The sequence below is a fragment of the Vigna angularis genome, chromosome 11 (assembly GCF_016808095.1).
Source record: "Vigna angularis cultivar LongXiaoDou No.4 chromosome 11, ASM1680809v1, whole genome shotgun sequence".
NCBI lineage: Eukaryota > Viridiplantae > Streptophyta > Magnoliopsida > Fabales > Fabaceae > Vigna > Vigna angularis.
Genome location: NC_068980.1, coordinates 24,441,676 through 24,467,980, shown reverse-complemented (window position 1 = coordinate 24,467,980; position 26,305 = coordinate 24,441,676). Strand labels below are relative to the sequence as shown.

Below are 26,305 nucleotides of genomic sequence, written 5' to 3'. Positions count from 1 at the left end.
AAGCTATCATTTGCTCACTTTAGAGACCTAAGGTATTTTTGTGTGTTCTTTGTATACCCTTGCAATTTTTTTAATGTTTATATTTGTTTTTTCATTTTAATAAGCTGTGATGCTTTCCATTTAAATTTTGAATTGTGTTATACAACAAATCATACAATAATTTATACACAGCAATATTTTTCTCTCGTGTTCCCTTTTTTCTCCCCTTGTAAAATTTGTTGTGCAAATAACATTTGTCTCACATGTGACATTCAGTGAGCCTTGATTATAGAACAATTTGCATGAAGCAAACAATATCGCTAGCAAAAAGTTCTGGCCACTTTTTTCTTTGATGAATTAAGTATTTTTAAATTTCATGCACTTTACTTTCTTAAGCATTAAGAAATTTGTTATGGGAAAACATGTCACGTTACAGGACCCAGTATAATGTTATATATTCAGAATTAACAACGTAGTTGTGACCATGCAATAAGTCTTCACAGTTTGGTAAAGAAAGCAGTGAGTGAGGAACACGTGTCTTTGTTTATGTTTTTTCCCTCCTTCTCTTCTTAGAGGGAAAGAATGCTACAGCCAAAACAAAAACAGCTCCAAAAGCAAAAGCAAAAGAAGGCATTAAGCTTTGCAATCAGTGCACAAAGCAAAGCGCACATACACACTCTAAAGCTAAAACAAAATCAGAAACAGCTCCAAAAGAAAAAGTAAAAGAATGCATTCAACTTTCCAATTAGTCCACAAAGCAAAGTGCACCAAAGCTTACCTCACTAAGCAAACACTATGGAGAAGATTCAACATATATACCATGCATGCGTGTCATAACCCTTTTGCTGGTTTCTTAGTTCAGAGCAATGTCAGAGATTGTGCCCGCAGAACCCATTGAAGGCATCTATTTCGAGCGAGGAGAGACATCAACAGCATCAGCATCGACATCTGAGGCACCCCATGTCACTTTGGCCATTACCAATGGCAGCAACAACCAGGAATATGCTCCAGAACCCTTTGACAGTGAAAGGTTGCCAACAGTTTTTGCTTCTGAAATTCAAAGGTTCCTTCGAGTGGCCAACTTGCTTGGAAAGGAGGAGCCTCGTGTTGCATATCTTTGTGAGTTTGTCTGGGTCTCTTCGTTGGTTTCTCTTTCTTCATCTGTTTGTTGGTTCTGTGAAATTCAGGTTCTTCTGAAATTGGTGCATAATTGGAGGTCCTGCAACTGATTTTCTTTTCTGAAATGTATGAACTTGGATTGACAATGTTTTTATACTTAAAAAACACAATTCTTTATTTTATCTCCATGAAAAACTTATTCATTTTTAAAACATAATGATGTGATTGTAATCCCTCTCTAGAGTCTATAGGAGGAAAAGTGTCAACTTTAGGAGCTGAACTTTGGTATTTGAAAAATACAGAGACAGGAACATTTAATTTTAGAAGCTGTGAATTAAAATAAGCACCAGTGATATTCTAAGTGGCCAACACATATTTAACCTTTGAATTTATACTTTTTTGTTTGATTTTATATCTTGGGATGTCTAGATTGAAGAATTATTATGTAAAGGAGAGTGCATAAAGTGGGATTTTTAATCTCCTTTGAAAGAAGTGATGATTGGTTACTGGGACAAAGTGTCTAGGACTAGAAGGCCACAGCCACAGAAACTACAATTGTCAGTGGTTGTTGTGTAAGTTAAATTTGGTGTTACATAATGGTGATGATTTAATCAATTTTCCACTGATATGTATTTTTACTAACTGTGGTTATATTTAACCAAGTAAATATAAGTTTGAAACTGCACTAACAGCGCAAAGTATCTATCCAATTTAAATACCTTAATCTCAATCCAGAAACTGCACTAAAAGCGCAAATTATCTCAATAAAAGCTTACACACCAAATAAGGAGAGGAGAATTATCCGTACTGTTCAATTTCCTGATATTGCTATCTTGTTTAAATCATTCTACAATTGGTAAACAGTTGTACCATGGGCAGTGCAATTTTTAGGTGTTGGATTTCACTTTGATTGTAAGCCATAAAGCCACGAAGGCTTTCAACTAGAATTTTATATATTTCTGTGTTGTAGGTAGTCTTTTACTTGACCAAAATGAGATTCTCCGTTGATGATCATCAATATATGCATTTCACATTGTCCCAGTAAACCAAATTTTGCAGGCCGTGTTCATGCCTTTGTGATTGCACACAACTTGGACAAAAATTCTAGTGGAAGGGGTGTTAGACAATTCAAAACTTCACTACTTCACAGACTTGAACAGGTAAACAAGAATGCTGAAACTCACTTTCAAGAGCAATTTTCCTGCATTGACGAACTCCTTTTCAATTTTTATCCATTTCAACGTGAATATGAATTCAACGGATTTTATTGCCTAATATCACAAGTCTACAACAAGATCGAGTGTAGCAGTAAATGAATGTAAAAGTAAGAATGGTCTCTCTTTCAGAAAGAAAAAAAGCCACTAAAATTTTAAGTCGTGATCTGTTTGAGCTTTGGTGTTGTGACTTATCTACATACGTAAGAAAATCATGAGATAAAAAGTTTTCAGTTAGTCTCTATCTATATTTTCTCTATCAGAAAATCTATAGTATTTCTACCGTAATGGTAAAAGATTAATACTTGATGCATGGTTTTGCTTATAAGGTTAGGGAAGTTAAGCATTGCATGTTCTTTTGTCAATTGTGACATACAGGATGAGCACGCTACAAAAAAGAGGGGAACAAGTGATATTCGTGAACTTAAGAGTGTTTACCGTGCCTACAGGGATTATTATATCAGACATGATAAAGCATTCGATCTAGAACAAAGGTAACTAAGCATGCTTAAACTTTTAATTACCTCATTTTCCCATTTAAAATTTTTTTTGCAAACACCTTAACTTAAACCAACTCATATGATGATATATTCAAACAGTCGAAGACAGAAATTGATAAATGCACGAGATATTGCTTCTGTTCTGTTTGAGGTGCTAAAGACAGTCACAGATCCAGCTGCTTCTCAGGTGATCTTCCCTTTCCTAGTAATTTCATGATCTGCTTAGTCAGAAATAAGCATAATATAAATTTACCATGGATTTCTTTTCCATAGAGTTTCTCACATATTCTAATATAGGCACTTATTCAAGGAAATGCAATCCATAGAAAAACTGAATTTAACATTCTTCCACTTGAGCAAGGAGGCATTCAGCATGCCATTATGCAGCAACCTGAGGTCTGTCATTTCTTGAATGATTCACATTTTCTCATTTCATTCGTGTCTTATGTCGAAGCAACAGAAGAGTCAATTGCAAGATGATGGACTGAGTTTTGTACTAACAAAATTGATACAGATTAAGGCTGCCATTGCAGTTATTCGCAACGTTCGTGGTTTACCCCCAGCCCAAGATTTCAAGAAGCACGGAGCCTTTGTGGATCTATTTGATTTTCTTCAGCATTGTTTTGGATTTCAGGTCACTTTTCCTAGTTAAATTGGAATAAAAGAATTCCTTTTCACTTCTGTATAACTTTGATTGTTGCATAAAAAATGAAATTACTCCCCATTTTGTTCAGTTTTGTTGAGGACCTCATATAGTAATGTATGATCATCATTGCTCTTTCTAGTCTTTCATTATTTTTCACTCTATATGTGTGCTTGACTTTAGGAAGCCAATGTTGCCAACCAAAGGGAACATCTTATTCTACTCCTATCCAACATGCAGACTCGTCAAACTCACAACCAGACATCTGTTTTGAAGGTGCATTTGCTTTTGAACATGTATGTTTTATTTTACTTTATGATAATGACAATATAAGCTATATCATCCTTTTTATAAATCAGTTAGGGGAAGGAGGTGTGGATGAACTGATGAGAAAGTTTTTCAAAAACTATACCAACTGGTGTAAGTTTTTAGAGAGGAAAAGCAATATCCGGTATGTTTATTGATGTAATTCTGTTGTAAATAATTTCAATATTTTATACTGTATTGTTCTTCTGATATAATATAGGGTGTTACCTTTCTCTTTTTCTCTGAATCTGGATTATGATGATAGTGATGATTTGTCATTTTGTTGAACATTCTTCATTCTTCAAGCTTTCTACTGTTTTATTTGTTTTATTTGAACCATAATCTGTTTTGTTTCTACATTATTTCTGTTTTCCGAACTTCTGTTTTACGTGTTGCTTGTATTGCAGTTTACCTTTTGTGAAACAGGAAGCCCAGCAATATAAAATTTTGTACATTGGGCTTTACCTGCTCATATGGGGGGAGGCAGCTAATTTGCGATTCATGCCAGAATGTCTCTGCTATATTTTTCATCATGTACGTTGAAACTCAACAAATTTATATTTTCCTTTCCTAAAAAAGTGTTAGACTTCACAAGTTTCTATTGGTTTATGGAAATATCTTTTGTTTTTGTGTGATACTACATGAGCAAAGGGTGTGCAACGAAATTTAGTTCATAGAAATCTTAGTAACTTTATAGCTTTGTTATTCTTTTATCACAGAAAACTGAGTTGGCATGCATGATGAAGTTATATAATGCACTCATGAACACAACTATTTTCTTCACTGATTGAAATTTCTAACAATCTCACATCATATGATTATTCTCTAATTTATTTTGGTCCTTCTTTTGTGAGTTCTGAAGATGGCATATGAATTGCACGGTATTTTAAGTGGTGCTATTAGCTTAACGACATGGGAAAAGGTCATGCCTGCATATGGAGGAGAACCAGAGTCTTTCCTTAACAATGTTGTCACACCAATATACACTGTCATAAGAAAGGTACCATCTGATATCTAATCTATTCCTTCTTTGGGTTTGGATCCTCTTCTTCAATATAACTAATTTATTTTCAATAAAAAGGAAGTACACAATAGCAATGGAGGGGCAGCTGATCATTCTATATGGAGAAACTATGATGATCTGAATGAGTATTTCTGGTCAGCATTACATTTAGACTAAGATTTCTCCAGTTGTTTTCATTTTCCTTTCATTCCATATCATCAGTTCCTTACTGTTGTTCGATATATGCAGGTCTCCTGATTGTTTCAAAATTGGTTGGCCCATGCGTCTAGATCATGACTTTTTCTTTGTGAAACTTAGAACTAAACCAAAAGCAGATGTCAAGAATGATCCTAATAGGTCACCTGGTAAAACAAAAGGAAAGAAAAAGAGAGAAAAGAGGGATGAAGAAGAACCAGAGGTGATTCTGAGATTATCAAATGCATTATACTTCAGATTTTGTATTTAGTGATTTTGAACCATTAAACTAAAGCTATATGAAATTTCAAATGACATCTGAATTTTATGTTTCTTCATCATATGTTGTTACTCATCATTATATATATATATATATATATATATATATATATATATATATATATATACAGTACTCACAACTTGGGGCTCGTATAGACATATCATAGATACTTCTGCTTATTTACTTTTGAATGAAGTGAAATTTGCTTCAGAAATTCTATCTCAAGTGACTTCTTAGTTAAGTTAGTGCTAACTCCAATGATGTTTCCTTTTCTTGAACTATCATATAAGACAGTGGTTATTTTTCTCTGGCATGACCAAAAGTCTATATAGTACTCTCTGGCTTCAAAGATGGTTGTCTATCTTGTTCCATACATTGGTTTAACCTTCTAACCTATGAATAAAAATTCCATACCATTATTTAATTCGGAGGATGATTCAAAATCTTTATGTTTATCAATAAAGATGTTGGACTTCCATTACATCCTATTTCCTTTGGAGTCATGTGCTAGAGGAAGTTCATTCATTGTTTCTATTACCCAAAAGATAGGTAGGGATATTTTTCTTTGAATTTATAGCCATATAATGTATTGGTAAAAGAAATGCATTTGGTACAACTAAAGACTAAGCCAGGGTTCAAGAATAAAGTTGCTTAAGCATTGTGACCTCTAGGTCACACAGGTTGAAATCTTAAAACAGCCTCTTTGCATGTGAGGGTAAGGCGGTTGTGTACATCTACCATAGAGTTAGATACAACTATCAAGAATTGAGTCTTTTGAACTCCCATTTGACAAATTAAATGTTAACCCAGTTATTCAATTTCTCTTGTAAGACAATACCATTCTATACTGAATAATATACCGGTTTTTATTTGTTTCCCTTGCATAGGATAAAACAGAGGAAATCCATGAACCACAATGGCTGGGGAAGACCAATTTTGTAGAGATTCGTTCATTCTGGCAAATTTTTAGAAGCTTTGATAGAATGTGGAGCTTTTATATTCTATCCCTTCAGGTTTACTCAAAATCCAGTGCTGATAATATACAAATTTCAGCCACTTATAATATATAATCTTGAAATTTGACTTGTGTTGGTTCTTAGGCCATAATAATCATGGCTTGTCATGACTTGGGATCTCTACTACAGTTGTTTGATGCAATAGTATTCGAGGATATAATTAGCATCTTCATCACCTCTTCAGCTCTAAAACTTATTCAAGGTATGGTTCTCTTTTATATCATTAATTGGCATTGGAGTTTGTTTAATGGGATGAAACATATAGAAGTAAACTTGTTACTACGGTATCAATGTTACTACGGCACCTCAAGGATGCATTCAAAAATACTTAACAGAAGTAAAATTATTATAATTTTTCAAGACAAAATTACAAACCTTCTCCTATAAGACTTATTAAGCTGTGGTGATAACTCTCAAATTAACTCTTCACACTCTTATAGAAGTTTCCTACTTTTACCTTTTTCATTATGATGGAAAGGATTAAAATAAGTCATTTTAAAAGCTTAAAGGACTACAATGAAAATTTTAGAAGTTAAGGGACCAAATTCAACATAGAAAATAAGTTGAAGGACCAAAAGTATAGTTTAGCCTTTTGTTTTTCAATTTTCCTAATAACATTCTTGAAATTATATATGGACAGTGTGCCCCTTGTTCTTCGTCTCATATAATCATGATAATAAAGTTTCCATGTTTTTGTCACAGCAATTTTAGACATTGCCCTTTTGTGGAAAGCAAGACATACGATGGAATATTCTCAAAAGGTGAAACTAGTGATGAAGCTGGTCTTAGCAATTATATGGACTATTGTCCTTCCTGTATGCTATGCTAATTCGAGAAGAAAATATACTTGCTATTCCACCAAGTATGGAAGTTTGATTGAGGAATGGTGCTTTACTTCCTATATGGTTGCAGCGGCAATATACCTGACAACTAATGCAGTTGAAGTTGTGTTATTTTTTGTCCCTGCTGTTGCCAAGTATATTGAGGTCTCTAATTACAAGATATGCAGACTTTTGTCTTGGTGGACTCAGGTAAACTCGTCTTATATGTTACTATATTTTCCAACAGCATGTTAAATTTGCAGAATTGCTAGACCAATTTGCGATTTAGTGAACTTCTGATACAATTACACTCCAGATCTTAATAATCATTTCAGTCTCTACTTTTGTCTGTTTCTTGTTTTAATAAGTTCATGTACCCAAAAACGCGATTTTTTTTAACATCATTTTAGTAATATCACCACTCTACATACATAATCTTTTAGAGCAATGAATTTTTTATTCTTTCTGTTCCTTCATTGGGAAGGACTACATCTATTTGATGTGTTCATTTTCCATCACCCGTCAGTCAGCTCAAGAATTCACAAGTATAAATTATTTTCCAGTGATTATATGTGCACGTAAATTGACTGCAATGTTCATTCATTTCATACATGTTGTAACTTAAGTGTCACCATTTGTTTATCATACAGCCTAGAATCTATGTTGGTCGAGGGATGCAAGAAGACCAGGTTTCAGTTTTAAAGTACATTACCTTGCTGGCTTGTTCTGATTATTTACATTTAGTTACTTTGGTATATCTATCTTAATTTATATTTTATATAAATACGTTGATTTTCTTTTCCAATACAGGTACACACTATTCTGGATATTGGTGTTATCGTGTAAATTTTTGTTTAGCTACAGCTTTGAGGTGATAATAACAGAACACGATTATGCGATCACATGAATTTGGTTTTATTATTTAGCAACTTACTCTTAGTGACTAATGCAATATCAATGCATGCAGATAAAACCACTCATAGCACCTACAAGACAGATTATGAAAATTGGGGTACATTATGAATGGCATGAGCTTTTTCCAAAAGGTATGTGCATTTCTAATTGTTTTCATTGCACAAGGGATCAGTTAATGTTTCTGATAACAGTTTGGATGTGTTGCAGTCAAGAGCAATGCTGGTGCAATTGTAGCTGTATGGAGCCCTGTAGTAATTGTGAGTTGGAATCACTACTCTGACACGTAGACTTCTTTGCTTTTAACTTCAAATCATCAGTTTAAAACTTACCTTTGGTGGAAAACATGTTCTACTGATTGAAGTATAAATCTTTGTCGATGTACTGCTCCATCAGTCATTATATGTTTAGATAAAATTCCTTCAAGTAATGATTCTCTCGTTTAAGAAAACCGTATTGATGAATTGTTAACAACGTTTTTGTTTATTAAAGGTATATTTTATGGACACACAAATTTGGTATTCTGTTTTCTGTACAATAATTGGTGGACTTTATGGCATTTTGCATCACCTTGGTGAGGTAAGCACTGCTTTTTATTTGCTTGTTTCTTTCTTTTCCGACAGAGTCGAAATGGTCATCTTATATTTCTTATTTGAAAATAGATAAGAACACTCGGAATGCTGAGAAGTAGATTTGACTCCTTACCTTCAGCATTCAACGTCTGTCTGATCCCACCATCTTCCAAACGTGGTAAAAAGAAACGGAAAGGTCTCCTCAGCAATATATTTCAGAAGGTGTGTTCTAAATTAGCAATCTTAGGATAAGATTATTTCGGTGTATCTGTTCTCTTATGTTGACCACTAATTTTTGTTGCAGTTACCGGATGAAAAAAATGCCACTGCCAAATTTGTTGTAGTATGGAATCAAATAGTAAATCAACTACGTCTTGAAGATTTGATCAGTAACAGGTGTTGTTTGTTGTAACTTTCCTGCACTGCTATGTCTTATTCAGGCACCTGACAATGAATTGTTATCAACAGAGAGATGGATTTGATGATGATGCCTGTGTCTTCTGAATTGTTTTCTTCCAAGGTTCGTTGGCCTGTTTTCCTCCTGGCAAATAAGGTAATGTACTTTTAACCAAAATAGTATGAGATTACAGTTGTAGAATTAGTACTGTACATCTTCTTATTCATTAATGAACTCCTGTTGTATATATTCTAGTTTTCTACAGCTTTGACCATTGCTAAAGATTTTGAGGGAAAGGAAGAGATTCTTGTGAAGAAAATCACAAAAGACAAATACATGTTTTATGCTGTAAGAGAGTGTTATCAGTCTCTAAAATATGTTCTTGAAATTCTGGTTGAGGGTAGCATGGAGAAAAGGTAAAAAGAAATAGAATGTTTATCTGGATTTCAATCTTCCTTATTGAACTCCTGCAGTTTTCTGTTTAATCTGATCCTATTTATGGATATATAGGATCATATGTGATATACTAAGCGAAATTGAAAAGAGTATCCAAGAAACAACTCTTCTACAGAACTTTAACATGAAAGTTATCCCAGCCCTACATGCTAAAGTTGTTGAGCTAGCTGAATTTCTGGTAATTGTTTCCTAGACCTAAACTAAAGGTTAAGTATGTTAACAAATTTGCATGACCGGTAACTTTGAGTCCTAGTAACACTGATATAAATTCCATAAGATGGAAGGAGAAAAAGACAATCAGCACAAAGTTGTGAAAGCCCTGCTAGATATATTTGAATTGGTGGCAAATGATATGATGGTTGATTCCAGGTATTGTTGCTTAACAATCTGTTGTCCTTTAATATTTTACTATGATTCAGCTTCTAATTACTTACTAAATCTGTACAGAATATTGGATATGCTCCACTTTCCCGAACAAAATGAGTGTGGCTTTGTCTATTTTAGAAATGATGATCAACTATTTGACACCGTGGAAATGAATAGGGATTTTTATCCATTTTCCAATGAGAATTCTATCCAATTTCCATTGCCAGAAAATGGTCCTATGATGGAAAAGGTGATCCTTATTACCCCTATGACGTTTTCTTGACATTCTCTTTTCATCAGGGACTACTTATTATACTCACTACTTCACATAAAAATACTGGCACACATACATAGTAATGAGAAAGAAATAACCTCTTGTTATGCTGATATAATCAACCTGTTCATGCCAGATCAAGCGTTTTCATTTGTTGCTTACGGTCAAAGAAACAGCAATGGATGTGCCTGCAAACTTAGATGCTCGAAGACGCATATCATTCTTTGCTACTTCCCTGTTCACAGATATGCCTGATGCTCCAAAAGTTCACAATATGATGCCATTCTGGTAATTACATATGTCCAGCATTGCATTTCCTTCTATAGGTTGACAATAAATTGTACATTATGTTCTTGTAGAGAAATTCATAACACTTCTCCCTTAATATTTAATCTGAGCCACACCGACTTTATTATCAAACATTCATCAATCATAAAAGACAGTAATGAAAATTTCTTTATTCGGTGACAGGCACATCAAACTAAGAAACAACCCTTTCAGAGATAAATAACATAATGACTTAAAAACTAGTAAAAAAGGATTGGGAAAATTGTTATAGTTCTGTAGTTCAATAACAAAACCATCTGATACACAACGTGATTGGCAGTGTTATAACTCCACATTACATTGAGGACATTAATTTTTCGGTTAAGGAGCTTGGTTCAGATAAAGAGGAGGACTCCATCATCTTCTACATGCAAAAGATATATCCAGGTTCTTTACATATGAAATTATCTGTATCTTAAACATTCTATTTGAATTCATCTCATAGATTGTTACCACAATTTCAATAGATGAATGGACAAATTTTTTGGAACGCATGGGTTGTGAAAACCGACGAAGTTTAGAAGATGAACACAAAGTAGAAGATCTTCGACTGTGGGCTTCATTCCGTGGCCAGACGCTAAGCAGAACAGGTTCAGTTTTCTTGCCATTTTCGTTTGGATATTCATTCAATTATAAGTCATTCTGTGATCATTGCAATCTTATTTTTAACAGTTAGAGGAATGATGTACTACAGAGAAGCCTTAAAATTACAAGCATTTCTTGACATGGCTGAAGAAGAAGGTCTGTGACCAAGTATAAGTAACATTATACATCAGTATTTAGCTATAGTGGAAAGAAATGTAGGGAAAAAAAATCAACATAATAAAATAATTTCATGTCTGTTTCTGTTGAAGCAGATATTCTTGAGGGTTATGAGACTGCTGAAAGAGGTAACCGTGCATTGTTTGCTCGTCTAGAAGCACTAGCAGACATGAAATACACCTATGTTATTTCCTGTCAATCATTTGCATCACAAAAGGCTATGAATGATCCACGTTATCAAGATATGATCGACTTGATGACAAGGTAACCTTTTTCAAGCAAAGAGAAAGATGACTTTCATCTTGCTGTGAAATAAGCAGACAATAAACCTTGCGTGTGTTACCTGCAGGTATCCATCTCTTCGTGTTGCCTATGTTGAGGAAAAGGAAGAGATAGTGCAGGGTAGGCCTCACAAAGTATATTCATCTAAACTGGTTAAAGTTGTGAATGGTTTTGAACAGGTATTTTTTCTACATCGTGACTAACCACAATCACATTGCTTGAAATAGACCTCTTCATAAAAAATAAAAACTTAAAACGAATCCCTCAATTTATATGTTGGAAGCTAATGTTCGTATATTCACTTCATTTTTCATTGAAGCAATTGTCATCAAAACTGATAACATTTTTGAGTCATGGATTGTCCCAATACAAGTCATGTTCAGTATTTCATGGATGTTTGCTTTGTTTGTTGCCATAAAAGTCTTAGTAGCCTTTTACTTTTATTGTGCTTGCTCTTTTTCTTATAGTTTCCTGAGCCCAAAATCTTGTAATTTAATAACATTAGTGATGCCAAGCATTATTCATGATTTCATTTTAGTATATTTCAAACCCAAAGAAAAACTAAGGAGTTCTGCTAAACGCATTACAGTAAATTCGAAAGTATTGAAAAATATTTGGTAAAAACTCACATTGCTTAGATTCCATGTGGGAGGATCAAATGTAACTAAGGCAAATTCCAAACTATATGTACCAATATTATTCTTAGAGAAGATAAATTGTTACCCTTTACAAAAAAACACTACAATATTTTCAGTGATAAGATTGAGAGAATGAGATTGGAGTGAACATCCTCCTCACAGTTTATTTTAGCAAACTTTGATGTCATAACAAGAGTACAACTACCCTAAAAGTGCAATTTTATAAGGCCAAGGCTCAAAACTAGTATATTTCTTTAAAGTTAAACTCAGAAATATTTTATCAAATCAGATAATTTTTTTGATACAGTTCAAATCTTTAATGTTATTATTACACATATAAGCCATGTAACAATTCAGATGCATCATTATTGACATGATAAAACTGTTGGTTCTTTTATAGACAATATATCAGATTAAACTACCAGGGACACCGCATCTTGGAGAAGGGAAGCCTGAAAACCAAAACAATGCAATAATATTCACTCGTGGTGAAGCACTCCAAACAATTGATATGAACCAAGTAGGCCAAATTTTTGTTTACTTTCTAACAAATTAACTATTTTCTATCATTATATTATAAAACTTGTTCATTTCAATGTTCTCACGAGTATCTGATTTTCCAGGATAATTACTTGGAAGAAGCTCTGAAGATGAGAAACCTTCTCCAAGAATTTCTTCGGCGCCAAGGAAGGCGTCCTCCTACAATACTTGGCTTAAGGGAACACATTTTCACAGGAAGGTCAGTCCTCTGTATCTCATACATAATAAGGGAAATTCAACAAGGTTCCTTTCATTAGAAAAATATACATATTCACATTATGCACAATGTTGATCACATGTTCCTAGAATGCATAAACATGGGTGGTCCTAAGTATAAGACAGCATTTCATGATACCATAATATGAGAAACTTATAAAATCAAATGTCTCCAGAATAAAATATAAACGTGTTGCCAGAGGATAATTTGAAACCAAATGTCTTATTTTACACTCACATTTTGTTCTACTTGCTTTTTCCCCTTACCCATAAATGTCTTTTGCATTAATATTAGTAAGTTAATCAATATACTAATAGGATTTGTCTGTGTTTTAACTTCAGTGTGTCTTCTCTGGCTTGGTTCATGTCATATCAAGAGACTAGCTTTGTCACTATTGGTCAAAGGCTTCTGGCTAATCCTCTCAGGTAAATAAATATAAAACGTTCTTTAAAAAATGAGAGCATCTAAAAGTATTTCTTACAACATTTCTTTATTAAAAAAAATTATTTGAATATGAACTCCAAAAATGTGAGTTCCTTAAAATTGAAAAGTTACTTATATAAGGAACTTTTTTAGGGAACTCATATTTGTATATCCTATATGAAAATAATGTTTTAAATATAAAACCCTTATAAGAGCTCTCTCGTTAGAGATACTCTAAAATAGGAAAAGTTCATTTAAGTGTCCAAGTAATCTACCAAACATACAATAATTTGAAATTGATGATTTTATATACTTGATTTGTTTTTATAGTTGTATACACATGCAGTAGTAATTTTTGTACTTGTGATGCAAGGCAAGCAAAAATTTGGCGTTTTGCAATCAAGAGTGATTTTTTTTTACTTCATAATACTCAATGAAAGTTTTTCAAGGACGATTTCATACTCTAGTTTCTCTTTAATAAACTAAAGGATATCCTTATTTTCTTAAAGTAGTATACCTGTATCAGTAAAGTAGAATTTTCTTGCATGTATAAATATGTGAAATATGATAAATCATTTTGCCTCATTCTGCTTTTCCTTTTTGTTCTGTTCAGGTCTCAAAAGGCTCTAACTCCTCTAATTACTACTTTCATCTCATCACATCACAAATTTTTTAATCATGTTTTTCTAACTCTTATCTCACTCAGGGTGCGGTTCCACTATGGCCATCCAGATGTATTTGATAGGATTTTTCATATCACAAGAGGAGGAATAAGCAAAGCATCTAAAACAATTAACTTGAGTGAGGATGTTTTTGCTGGTAGGAATTGATGAGTTCAAAACTATATTCTGACAAAATATTGTTCTTAATAATGGAGACAAGTAAAAATGTGTTTTTGTCATGCAGGATTTAATTCAACATTAAGACGAGGATGTATTTCCTATCATGAATACTTGCAAATTGGCAAAGGTCGTGATGTAGCTCTTAACCAAATCTCAAAATTTGAAGCTAAGGTAGCAAATGGAAACTGTGAGCAAACTATAAGCCGTGACATATTCCGCCTTGGTAGGCAATTCGATTTTTTCCGGATGCTGTCGTGCTATTTCACAACAATTGGATTTTACTTCAGCAGCTTGGTAATTTTATTGAACCATCAAATTCATTTTACACTCTTTTAATTCAAACATAATGTTCACATATCCTATTATTGTTTATCTATTTCACCTTTCTCTACAAGTCATGAAGTATTGGAATTCATAACAAGTCATTATGTTGGGAATCCAAGTGTGAGTCCAAATTCCACATTAGATAGAAATGAGAAAGTAGAACATTATATAAAGGTGAAAGACTCATTAACCCATTGCCTTAAGGTTTTGGGTAGAGTCAATCCCTTATATGTTTGGGCTCATATGTCATTGGTGTTTGTGTCTCTCCGGTGAACCAACACACTCTTTATAAAGCAAAAACTTTAAGCTCACTAAGGCTAATGCATGCAAATGTGGTTTTGTATATGATAGTTTGGGGGGAAGGGTCTAGCATTACAGCTTAGATAAACACAAAGTATCACACGAAGAAATAATTGATAGGACATTTCCGAAATTCTAAACTAGCATCCGCTTGTCTGATGCTTTATATATAGCAAATGACAGTGCCATCTGGTTTGACTAATCTAAATTTTTATTGTATAACTCCACAGATTTCAGTGATAGGAATCTATGTATTTCTCTACGGACAGCTATACCTGGTGCTTAGTGGGTTGGAAAGAGCACTTATCGTTGAGGCTCGACTCAAGAATGTGCAATCCTTAGAAACAGCTCTTGCCTCCCAGTCATTCATACAACTTGGACTTCTGACAGGCTTGCCAATGGTGATGGAAATAGGACTTGAGAAAGGTTTCCTGACAGCTTTAAAGGACTTTGTACTCATGCAATTGCAGTTGGCTGCTGTTTTCTTCACTTTTGCCCTTGGAACAAAAACACATTACTATGGACGAACGCTTTTGCATGGGGGAGCAAAGTACAGACCAACTGGACGTAAAGTTGTGTTCCATGCTAGCTTCACTGAGAACTATAGATTGTATTCAAGAAGCCACTTTGTTAAGGCATTTGAGTTGTTGCTGCTGTTGATTGTTTATAACATGTTCAGGAGGTCCTACCAAAGTAACATGGCATATGTGTTGATAACATATGCCATTTGGTTCATGTCTCTAACTTGGTTATGTGCACCTTTTCTTTTTAACCCTGCTGGGTTCAGTTGGACCAAGACGGTAGATGACTGGAAAGAGTGGAATAAATGGATCAGACAACAGGGTGGTATAGGAATTCAACAAGACAAAAGTTGGCATTCTTGGTGGTATGATGAGCAAACTCATCTTCGTTGGTCAGGTCTTGCTTCTAGGATTACTGAAATATTGCTTTCTCTCCGTTTTTTCATCTATCAGTATGGTCTGGTCTATCATCTAGACATCTCTCAGCATAGCAAGAACTTTCTGGTTTATGTCCTTTCATGGATTGTGATTGTTGCAATTTTCCTCTTGGTGAAGGTAACTTCTTCATTGCCTCTCCCTTACTCTATTAAGAAATGTAGTAAGCAAAATCTTCCAAATTGTACAATTGCATGTTAATAACATAAATTAAACATCCATGCAGGCCGTTAACATGGGAAGGAAACTACTCAGTGCTAACTATCAGCTTGGATTCAGACTTTTCAAAGCATTCTTGTTCCTGGCTGTTCTTGCCCTCATCTTTACTCTTTCTATTATATGTGAATTGTCATTGATGGACCTTTTCGTTTGCTGTCTAGCATTCATGCCAACTGCATGGGGATTGATACTGGTAATAATCTTAAGTAACTTGCTTGAGCTAAACTGTCACATTTTCAATTTGCTGGCAGGCAAAACTTAAATGCAGTCACATAAACTTTCCGATTAGAATTGGAGTTTCATCTGGATAATCCACGAGCAAAAAACAACTTTATGAAACATAAATTCTGATTGACCAACGATCTAAACCTACCTAACAAATTATGTATAAGTTTGTCCTTGATTGATGCACTGTTTTCCCTGGACTTAAGACCATGAAATGTTTTTTGTTGGTTCAGATTGCTCAAGCTGTAAGGCCAAAGATAGAGCACACGGGGCTGTGGGACTTCACACGTGCACTTGCTAGAGAATTTGATTATGGAATGGGGATAGTTCTTTTCGGACCAATAGCTATTTTGGCATGGCTACCAATCATTAAAGCCTTCCATGCTCGTTTTCTTTTCAATGAGGCATTCAAAAGGCACTTGCAAATTCAACCAATTCTATCCGGAAAAAAGAAGAAGCACAGGACTTGACCATGATTCTTGTAATTGTTTGTGTACAGTCAAAGATTAATTCTTGATATTCTATAGGAAGATTTTAGGAACTAGGTAATGATTACAGCATGTATAGCTGCTTCATATCAGTACACACTCACTAATGTACAAAAAGGATACTATTGTTTCTCAATGTGTAGTTGAATAAGTTAAAGAAAAGGGAATTAAAAAAAAGTATCTGTTTCTATTAGATGCGATGGGCTTAGGTCTATCCCTTTGTATTTTCTTATTGGTTTAATCACTCCACTTGTCTCCATTTTTTTTCAAAATCGCAAATTGGTTGATTGATGCAATCCGACCATTTCCATTAGTAATGTACTATCACCATTAAAGAGGGTCATGATTTTTTTTCTTAAATATTTTTTTAATTTTAATTTAAAAAAATTGTCACATGTCAAAATGACATTATGTCATGTGGCAATGACAATGTGATGTGATATGACACGATCATGTTACCTCTCATTGTCTTAGTTTCAATTTGATTCTTGTATTTTTATTTTGTCTCAATTCAGTTCTAATTTTTTTAAACTTAAACAACTTTGTCCCTTTTCAAATTGAAACAAAATTTAATTTGTATATAGATATTATACAAATAGTGAAACTTGGGAACTTACTCATTCTAACAAATATGTTATTGGTCGCAGGTATACTTTTGCTATCAAAGTTGGTCCTGACGGTACTATTGATCATCTCAAAGCTCACTTCATAACCAAAGTGATGACAAACCCCTCGGCCATGGCCAAGTACATACATGAGAATATACTTAATCTAGGAAGGTAGGCCCAAACACTTATCCTCTTGGGCCATCAATAGGTTTTAGGCTTAATAATATATGGTTTTCTTTTGGGAATGGGCCAAGTAATCTAAAGTTTTCTTTAGGTAATGTGTTTAGACTTTAGGTTTATAATGTAGGGTTTTGGGCCTTGAGGAGACACATAAGTCCAGGGTTTTTACTCTAGCTTGGTGTGCAAGCCTTTTAAAAGAGTGGTCTCCTTATGCGCACATGAGATGATGAGAGAGATCATGCCATATGGAAAGTATTTTAGAAGCTTGTGGTCTTATGGGTAGAATGATCTCTTTTTTTAAGACACCTCTAGGGTTTCTTAGTTTATAAATAGATATGTCTCCCCATATAAAATAACTTTTGAGTTGAGTAATGTTACTCTATCATTTTTATGTCATACTATTCTCTTAAGTCTCCAAAGGCTAAAATACACCTTCTAGGTTTCTTCTAACCACCTTTCCTCTTGAATTGACTCAATATCTCTTAAGAGCACCTGATGGCCTTCCTCCAAGCTTGCTTGTGTCCATGGTGGAATATGATGGAGACATAATGAAAAGTGGTGCAAAATCAAAGAAAATGAAGGAAAATGAGAGTGTTTTGGTTTGATTTAGGTGAGGTTTCCTAGAGAGAGGTGAGGTCAACCCATGGAGAAGGAAACTAGAGACTCTAGAAAGGATTCTACTTTAAGGTGAGCTCAAACATGAGGCATGTGCACACAATTGAGCAGCATTTCATTACTCAAATTCAAACTGAAAAATACATCATTGAAAACCTTTAATTATAGGTCAAGCTAACCCTAGAGTGGTCTCCAAAAAGGAGAAATAGATTTGAATTCAAAACTAGTATAGAATTTGAAAAATGAAGTTAAAATGGAGCTTAATTTTAGAGTGTCATTTTGTTAAAGAGAAGCTAATGTCCAAAGATTTTATTACTGAGTTTATCAACTCTAATAAAAAACTCGCAAAGGACCTAGAATTCATGTTCCAAGCTTAATACATATAGTCTATAGGTTCCAATGGGAGGGAAAATGTTGAAATGTAATGTTTCTTCAATATCATTATTTATGTATATGTATGGGAATCCAAATGTTAGGTTAGGGTTTTAGAAATGTCTGACCTTTTGTATTATGCACCTTTGTACTCTATAAATATAGTAGTAAATTGTAACAGTGTAATAAGAAAAACTACAGTCTTACTTAATTCAATTCAAGTTTTTCAACTGCGTACAAGTAGAATCAGGTAATCATTTTACACTGTCAATATACTTCTTTTATCTGTGGCTGTTTTTGCTTTGATAGGCACCAAGTGCACTAAGACCCTTGGCCATCTTGAATATTGCATCATTCAAAAATGGTTAATAAGCTCTCAATTCTCTTGATGCTATAGGAGGACAAAATCTGATTGTAAATATGTTTTTTCCTTGTATATATGTAAAGCTATTCATTTTACATGCTTAGTTGCTTACAAATTGCAACATGAGAAACCCAAACTTGTTTACATCCATCACCAGAACTACTATTCCTGTAATCAAAATCTGCCAGTATTATAGAAAACTCGGAAGACCTTAATGTACAAGACACACTGCTGGAAGTATGCTCTTTGTGACATATTCTTCAGAGGAGTAAAGTGGAATTTTTTTATCTGCTCACATTTTCCTCTTGAACATGCTCCAATTCATCAGATTTAACAAACTCTTTACTTGACCTTCTTTCAGGGGAACATGCTTTTAAAGGGTCATCTTTTACATTAACTACATCCATTGGGACTTCATTGTCCTCATGAGTGTTAGAAGGAACTGTTTGAACCACATGTACCTTAGAATTGGGGGAATCATTGCTGCCTGGGGTCATAGCCTCAGAAACAACTGAAATTCTTTCAACTGCGGTAGATTCATCATCTGAAGAATCAGATTCATTTACCCTTTCTGGAAGTGCTTGAGACTCATCTTTAGATTTCTTTGGTTTACAAGAAATAACTTGTTTCAAGCCTCGAGCCGATTTTCCTGCTTGTTTCAAAAAACTCTTTGCCACATCCTTCGCATGTCCCTTTGCAGGGGTTTCAGAACCACTCTCTTCAATTGATACCCTTTCTTCTTGAACCTTAGGAGTTGGAAAGTCAGAAATGTTCTCATCCATGACAAACTTCACACCAATCATCCCCTTAGAATTCATTGACCTAATGTTATCATGTGGAGATAGATAGTCCTCTTGAACAGGCTCCTCCCCTTTATTTCGGTGGAATACTGAACCAATCTTGTGCAGGCCCCTCCTAAACGATCTCAGGCGGTGCTTTTCTTCAGGATTGTTATCAGAACTGCTGCTGTCATTGTTAAAGGATCCAGATTCAGTTGATCTACCGCTGCCAACTAAATCATTAGGTTCTCCATGAATTTCAGTATCAAGGCGCCGACTTTTCCCTTTCCTAGGCTCCCACCTTTGGGAAACTTCACTTCCTGGGTGATGAACCCAAACTCCTGTCTGCTTTTGTCCTTCGATGTCTATAGGCTCATAGTTATCTGCCACCTTCTGAGATTTTTCAGGTGGAACATGTGAAGAGGAACTATTATCAGCAGTGTTATGTGCTCCGAATGAGTTTTTTCGTACTTCAAAGTCCATGCTTTCCTGTTCACCCGTAGTATCAACTCCGTGTACTTATAAAATCCAAATTGAAATCAAACAGGCAAACACCAACTAAAACAGGAGCAACTTACTGCCCCACATGCTATTATTTTTCATTTTCTTTATTATTCTGTTCTTATCAGAATGTTTTGCATTATTAAATATTGATGAGTACAAATATATTTGAGAAGGACATTACCTTTCCATTAGCTTCAATAATAGTTATTGCCAAACGCAGTCTCCCCATTTTCATGTTCTCAAGTTGCAGCCATATATCATGTCTTTTCCCATCCCTAAAGCCGTTGATGTTCACAGAACAATCCCTGAAAACAGCAAGGCATTAAATTATTTAGATGAATATACCAGTGACAGAATGAGTGGCAGGAAATCATGGGAAACATACAAAGAACAAAGGATGGAAAGACATTTGATCAAACAAGCAGTAGAAAATAGATCAAACAAGATATTTAGAGAAATGTTGTCAGACTCATACGAAATTGAAACTTCTGTGATTCAGAATTACAACTCAGTAATAAATCTATAGAAGAGAAAATTTTAGTCAGGGACAGACATTCTGAAATTCTAGGAATGAATATGGTTAGGAAGTCCAACAAAAGCTAAAATATTGGGTATATGGGAATCCCTTTCAATAAATATTTTCTCCTTTTGCTTAACCGGCATCTTAAAGGCGATTAATTGTGCACGCACACACAGATATTTTACATAATACGAAGTGTATAAAATGGAACAAACCCAAGGATATCATCATAGAAATGGTCCTTGTCACGAACTGCAATAACCAGTAGATTATCAGACTCCCATGTTAGGATGGGAATTTTAAATTCTTCATGCCATTTTGGAGCAAGTGTTTTCCTTTGTATTTTTGTCCTAAATCTGTATCCACCCATATGGCCTTTCACATAAGGATCCGCTAATCCTGAAACATACTATAATTTGTTATGCACATAAAAAAATAGTAAAAAGAAGCTCACAAGAATCATAGGTAAGGGATAACCATTTAGATCAGATGGCTTCATGTCAGTTGCTTCAATAACTTCTACTTTTGCATAAGCAACAGGCTCCATCCCATCCACAGAGAACCAACATTCTATAACATTAAGATTAAGGGGATGATGAGTATATAATAATACAAAACAAATATGTAAAGGATTGAATATGCCATCCAGAGTTAAACTAAAGATTTGTAGGGTAGGGATTCTAAAGAGCGTAACGGCAATGTCCTTTCTCCACTGAATATATGTGATGAGAGAAAACCAATGACTTTGTTTTATGAAACCATACGTTTCTCCAAAATTTCCTATAACTAAAACCTTGTATTAATGAAACCATGAGTACTTCCGCAAATGTTCACCATGCCCACTTAAAGAACTAAACCCATATGTCTTGAATAGGTAGTAAAATTACAAGAACTAGTAAAATGGACATTTTCTACATTATTTGAACAATGATTGATTGCCACAAGCTGGTAGCCTAAATGTTCATGATATGTTAATGAGCACAATACCTAATGTTCTCAATCACCAAGGCTACCAATAAATTAATTATTACAAAAGTCTATAAAAAAGATTACATACTTTACCTTGTTCTGGCGAAACAAATTTCTCAACATCAACAACCAGCATATTGGGCTGCAAAAATTCCAAATATGTAAATATAGAGAAATAATTAAAAAGATACAATAATTTTCCAAAAGCAGAAACAACTAAGAGATACAAAGATTTCTAGCACATTTGATATTTACATTACATCATTTCAATACCCCAAGAAGCCAATAGATAAGAATACACAAAAATACGAAAGTAAGAAGGTGGGAACAAGTGAACAACAGAGAAAACTTCACCTCAACAAGGGTTTGTTCAAAAGCAATAGACAGCAACTTATCCTGATAAAGAAAGTATTGAAATCAGACATCATTTAAAGCATAAGCGAGTAAGAACGTAAGCAGATTTTGCAAAAAAAAAATTACTTACTAGCCACCCAGCAATGCCTGGAAGTTCAGTCACATCAAGCCCATGAGTAAAAATAGGTTTGACAGTCATTTGAAAATATGGAGGTTCAACAAAGCATACACGCAAACGGCCAAGAAAAGGCCATGTTGAGAGAAACTTTACCCCAACTAATACCTACAGACAGAACAATAAAATAATATGACCAAATAAATAATAATAACAACAATGGCAATAATAATTTAAATTCTATTTTATTCCCTAATCTCTCTTAACTACCAGAGAAGACATTACAAATCTGCAATTAGTTATATGAAATTAGCTTTCAACTACACAAATCTCATATTCACCAAGCGTTTCGTCAATACTAATAGCTAAGGCATAATAAAGGTTAAAGTATAATTATAAACTTTATGGTCAGACTTAAGAAGGATGGTGAAATACTTTAATATAACAGAAACTTGTGGCATGCTTAGTTTGAAAACATTTTCAGATTTTTATTTTTTTTATTTTGTATTCACAAAAAAAAAATATGTTTCCAATTTGTTGCCTATTCACAAATATTTGAACAGGATAAATCTTTGAACACAGCAACAAGGTAAAAACAAAGATCGCCTTTTTATAATTACATTTAAAACGTAGAAAATAAAAAAAAAATCATTTTCTCAATTAAAAATATTATGTATCCCTTCTCTTTAAAAAGAATTATTTTAAAGTTAACTAACAAAGTGCAAAACCACTTCATCTCACTCAATACTCCATTATCAACTCTTCTTCAATACAAAAGATCATTTCTAATAATCAAACTACTTTACACTAGGAATTGCCCAGATATCTTGGCACATGCATATCCCTGAATCCATGCTTGTATCCATGAACTTGTATTGAGTAAATAACAGGAAAAAAAAAACTATTATTCAACAAATATGTCACTGTAAAATCAAAATTTCAATGCCATACCTTCCCTTCTACATGCATGCCTGTAATGTGCAATTTTGCCCACATTCCAAACCCCAATCTTTTCCTTAGTTTGACAGCGAGTATTGCACTCATATCATCAGCAGAACGAAAATTCATTCCTAACTCCAGAACCTGCATGAATTACATGGTACCTAAGTCAAACCAAAGAAATAAAAAATCATTCACAGATGCAGAACAAGACATTCTCTTGATGTGCTGCTTTAATTATCACATATCACATACCAAGTGGTTATCGTCAATCTGGCGAAGAACCCTGATTTCAGTAAACATAGGTGGATTTCTTCCCAAGTATAGGTGCTGAACAACAGCTTCCTTCTGCAAATGTAGTACATATATCAATATCTGATCACACCAAAAGTCAAAGTAATTTTATATTCACAAAAGCATAAAAATAATCAAGTGACAGAGAGAATATGAAATTCTTATAATATCACTTTCAAGAAAATGGTTGAAATTCATATTGCTTGATCCAGCTCAATCAAAGATAAATAACTGAACAGTTTGAACCATACAGCAGTCCAAGGTTTGTACTTCTCTAAGAACCATGGTATGATAGGGAATAATATCTTCTGAGAGACAATATGTTCCATACATATAGGCCATATGTTTTCAACTGCATGGTTCAACCACCGGACTGTTTCAGAATCTGAAAGCACCTGAAGAAGCATAAAGGACATTACGCAAGTTAAATCAGTACATCATTATAGCAGAACACTTGCAGTTATTAAATAAACCTGCAATTATTAAATAAAAGAACAATTTACAGAAGAAAAATTAAAATATATATTTGTGTGTATTTTATTACAGGGGAGAGTTGTATTTTTTTCCCATAGTTTTAGTTGTTTCATCATTTAATTAAGTCATATAATTTCATCTTCATCATCCATTGAAGAAAACCTTTCAATTCATTTTCAAGTAGAATTAATTTCCAGCTCAGTAAACTGACTATATATTTGGTAGGACCAAAACATGAAAGCATTATTTTCAAAGACACGCACAAAAGCAGAAACAATCTTGGAATATCATCCAAGAGAACCTTATTGATAAGCAATGCTGTACAAATCCATTCAAAACGCTGATGGGGGTGGGATAGCATGGATGTGAATTTGATCTTCGTTTCTTCTCTCAGGGTCAGCTTCTGCCTCAATTTAAGGAAATGGTTTTAACTTAAAAGGGCAATTTATTCAGATTCCAGTTTATTTTTCTTCATTGACCACTGTTCATTTCATTTACTTTTCAACCAAACTCAGTTACTACATTCCCCTCAAACTCCAATATCCATAAAATCAAAATAACCACAATAAAAACAGCAGAATTACCCTTCTTTGATTAGCTTGCTTCCTCTCCTCAAACTGCAACTTCTTCCGCAGCCTCGTAATGTAACGCTCATGAACCTTTCCAAAAAAATCAAAGTCATAAACAAAGTATTATTCCACATCTTTTTCTCTACCCTTTAGACAAACACAACAAAACCCAAATAACGATTCCTTTTCTAAGCCCCCTATCTTTATTTTTATTTTCTCATCCACATCATCATCTAACTAAACAAAAAGGCAAAACCAAAGATAAAAGAGAAAGGCAAACATAGCAAATCAAATATATCCAAAAGTTATCAAGTCTCGAATCATGGTCCTCACCAGGAAAAGATAGATCAAAGCTACAAAATAAACAACAGAGTGGCACGAATTGAGTGCAGAGAGAATCCAAATCGCAATCAGCACAATCCCCACATGGTGCAAGATTGAAATTTCCGTCATATCCATCCCCTTCAACCCCAAAAAAAAAAATACCGCAAAACCACCCCTTAACTGAAACCACCACTCCTAGAACCAAAGTTTCAAACTTTATAGACACCCATTGATCCAAGTCCAACCCTTAACCTCATAAAATGCGACATGCATGCCCATGAAGAACCCCAAATCCGGTATATTAAAAAACCGAATCCGTGCCTAGCCCCATCCCCAAAAGGGTAATAAATAATTGAATATTCAAATCCAGAAGGAGATACGCTACTGTTGTGAGAACTACTTGCAAATACAGGAATTTGAGTCATAAGAATTCCAAGATTATAAAAATGGTTAGTGAAAGTGAAAGGTAAAGTTTGCTAGAGCATGTCCCAGTCAAGAGGCCCAAGGGCATTGAATCAATACAATTTTTTTAATTTTTTTGTTGTTGTATTGATTAAGAACGAGTGAAACGGTGCCGTAAAAGAGAAGTAACGCGGCCAAATGGAAAACAGAGTAGCAGAATTTTGTAACATCTGAGAAACAGAAGTTAACACCTAAAAGGAACCGCTTTTTCGGAAGCGGCAAATTACGATCGGCATAGGCGTTGTCTAATACCAAAAGGATAACAATTTTAAATTCTCCAACATTTCAGTTTTAGTTATCTTATTTATTATTTTTAATCTTTTTTTTATTTTTAAGTTAAATTACTCATTTGCTTTTTATGATTAAATAAATTTTAACTCCACTTCACATATTGTTTAGGTGCTAGTGGGATTAAATTGGACCAATGGGAAAAAATCGACAAAAGAATAAGTTTTAAAGAGTAATTTGCGTAAATAACTTGCTACAATTGTATAAAATTCATATTTCTAATATGTATACTAAAATAGTGATTTTATTAATAAAAAATATAAGATGAATCTCCAATTTTCAAGAATAAGTATAATTTAGAAAATCCTAAAAAATTAGTGTCATCTAACGAGATTTTTTATAAAGATTAAAAGTTATATTAATGTTAATGTAATAATATAAATTTCCTGTGTTATTAATTACTATTTTTTTCAGAAATACATGCATTTATTTTCTATTTAAAGTTTTTAAAGCATTAGAAATATTTATGTTAAGAATATAAAGAGACGTTGGATTTCTCAGTCTGATATAAAGTTTGAAGACAGGTTGGTTGGCACGTGTCACCAAACATGACTTCTGCGTGTCGGCAATCGAGAATTCCTATTTTTTTATATTTTTCAAATATATGTCGGCACTGAATTTTTTGTCTTTTGACTAAATGGTCTCAAACTTAAAAGAACATTTGGCTTACATTTGTTTACATTAAATACAATTGTTTCTTGTATTTAATAGTTATTTTATATTTTTTCAATATTGTCTATTAATTTATATTTATACTTTAAAGATATATTTTCTAAATAAATTAAAATGTATTATTATTATTATTATCTTATTATATTTTAATCTAAATCGGCGTATAATACATTCAAATAAAATAGTACAGAAAAATATTAATTACTTACACAAATTTGTATTACATTACATAGTGAATAAACACTTAAATTATTACACAGTGAATAAACACTAAAAGTTATGAATATTTAAAGTATAATTTCGACTT

The 26,305-nt window shown here is 33.7% G+C and overlaps 2 protein-coding genes across 6 annotated transcripts; one reads left to right on the top strand and one right to left on the bottom strand.

Moving 5' to 3' along the window:
• The first annotated feature begins 509 nt into the window (after positions 1–509).
• LOC108333841 (putative callose synthase 8) lies at positions 510–18,750 on the top strand. Of its 3 annotated transcripts, XR_001832617.2 has the most exons (42): positions 514–1,098; positions 2,158–2,258; positions 2,691–2,806; positions 2,912–2,999; positions 3,110–3,208; positions 3,327–3,446; positions 3,639–3,731; positions 3,815–3,906; positions 4,169–4,295; positions 4,624–4,761; positions 4,843–4,919; positions 5,014–5,182; positions 6,127–6,252; positions 6,340–6,457; positions 6,958–7,286; positions 7,727–7,779; positions 7,887–7,947; positions 8,044–8,122; positions 8,199–8,248; positions 8,481–8,567; positions 8,651–8,782; positions 8,865–8,956; positions 9,029–9,113; positions 9,213–9,373; positions 9,468–9,591; positions 9,691–9,782; positions 9,861–10,029; positions 10,190–10,341; positions 10,661–10,767; positions 10,848–10,970; positions 11,053–11,121; positions 11,238–11,406; positions 11,492–11,603; positions 12,463–12,582; positions 12,686–12,801; positions 13,161–13,244; positions 13,949–14,061; positions 14,149–14,378; positions 14,939–15,784; positions 15,891–16,076; positions 16,342–16,653; positions 17,244–18,750. XR_001832617.2 is itself a non-coding variant. In XM_017569300.2 (41 exons), exons 1-41 carry the CDS (start codon positions 846–848, stop codon positions 16,576–16,578), a joined length of 5,895 nt encoding a protein of 1,964 aa, XP_017424789.2. In that variant the 5' UTR covers positions 515–845; the 3' UTR covers positions 16,579–16,789. The 3 variants fall into 3 exon arrangements, 1 of the variants encoding a protein (XP_017424789.2); XR_008246032.1 differs by lacking the exons at positions 16,342–16,653; positions 17,244–18,750 and having other exon boundaries at positions 510–1,098; positions 14,939–15,594; positions 15,683–15,784; positions 15,891–16,029; XM_017569300.2 differs by lacking the exon at positions 17,244–18,750 and having other exon boundaries at positions 515–1,098; positions 16,342–16,789.
• Positions 18,751–18,780: 30 nt separating this feature from the next.
• On the bottom strand, positions 18,781–25,243 carry LOC108333842 (C2 domain-containing protein At1g53590). 3 transcript variants are annotated; one of them, XM_017569301.2, is made up of 12 exons: positions 24,586–25,243; positions 24,268–24,342; positions 23,461–23,604; positions 23,171–23,263; positions 22,928–23,059; positions 21,992–22,144; positions 21,862–21,903; positions 21,601–21,649; positions 21,016–21,108; positions 20,754–20,937; positions 20,200–20,323; positions 18,781–20,003 (listed from the first exon to the last, which is right to left on the bottom strand). In XM_017569301.2, exons 1-12 carry the CDS (start codon positions 24,709–24,711, stop codon positions 19,020–19,022), a joined length of 2,199 nt encoding a protein of 732 aa, XP_017424790.1. In that variant the 5' UTR covers positions 24,712–25,243; the 3' UTR covers positions 18,781–19,019. The 3 variants fall into 3 exon arrangements, with proteins under 3 accessions (XP_017424790.1, XP_052726315.1, XP_017424792.1); XM_052870355.1 differs by having other exon boundaries at positions 23,541–23,604; positions 24,586–24,650; XM_017569303.2 differs by lacking the exons at positions 23,461–23,604; positions 24,268–24,342; positions 24,586–25,243 and having other exon boundaries at positions 22,928–23,079.
• Between the last annotated feature and the right edge of the window lie 1,062 nt (positions 25,244–26,305).

Excerpts from the sequence above, each read along its gene's own strand:
- LOC108333842 (XM_017569301.2), bottom strand. The coding sequence starts at position 24,711 with ATGGATATGACGGAAATTTCAATCTTGCACCATGTGGGGATTGTGCTG. Across the intron at positions 20,938-21,015 it reads GAAGCCATCTGATCTAAATG|GATTAGCGGATCCTTATGTG; the intron begins GTTATCCCTTAC and ends AGTATGTTTCAG. Across the intron at positions 20,004-20,199 it reads TTATTGAAGCTAATGGAAAG|GAAAGCATGGACTTTGAAGT; the intron begins GTAATGTCCTTC and ends ACGGGTGAACAG.
- LOC108333841 (XM_017569300.2), top strand. The coding sequence starts at position 846 with ATGTCAGAGATTGTGCCCGCAGAACCCATTGAAGGCATCTATTTCGAG. Across the intron at positions 8,568-8,650 it reads TTTTGCATCACCTTGGTGAG|ATAAGAACACTCGGAATGCT; the intron begins GTAAGCACTGCT and ends ATTTGAAAATAG. Across the intron at positions 16,077-16,341 it reads CTGCATGGGGATTGATACTG|ATTGCTCAAGCTGTAAGGCC; the intron begins GTAATAATCTTA and ends TTGTTGGTTCAG.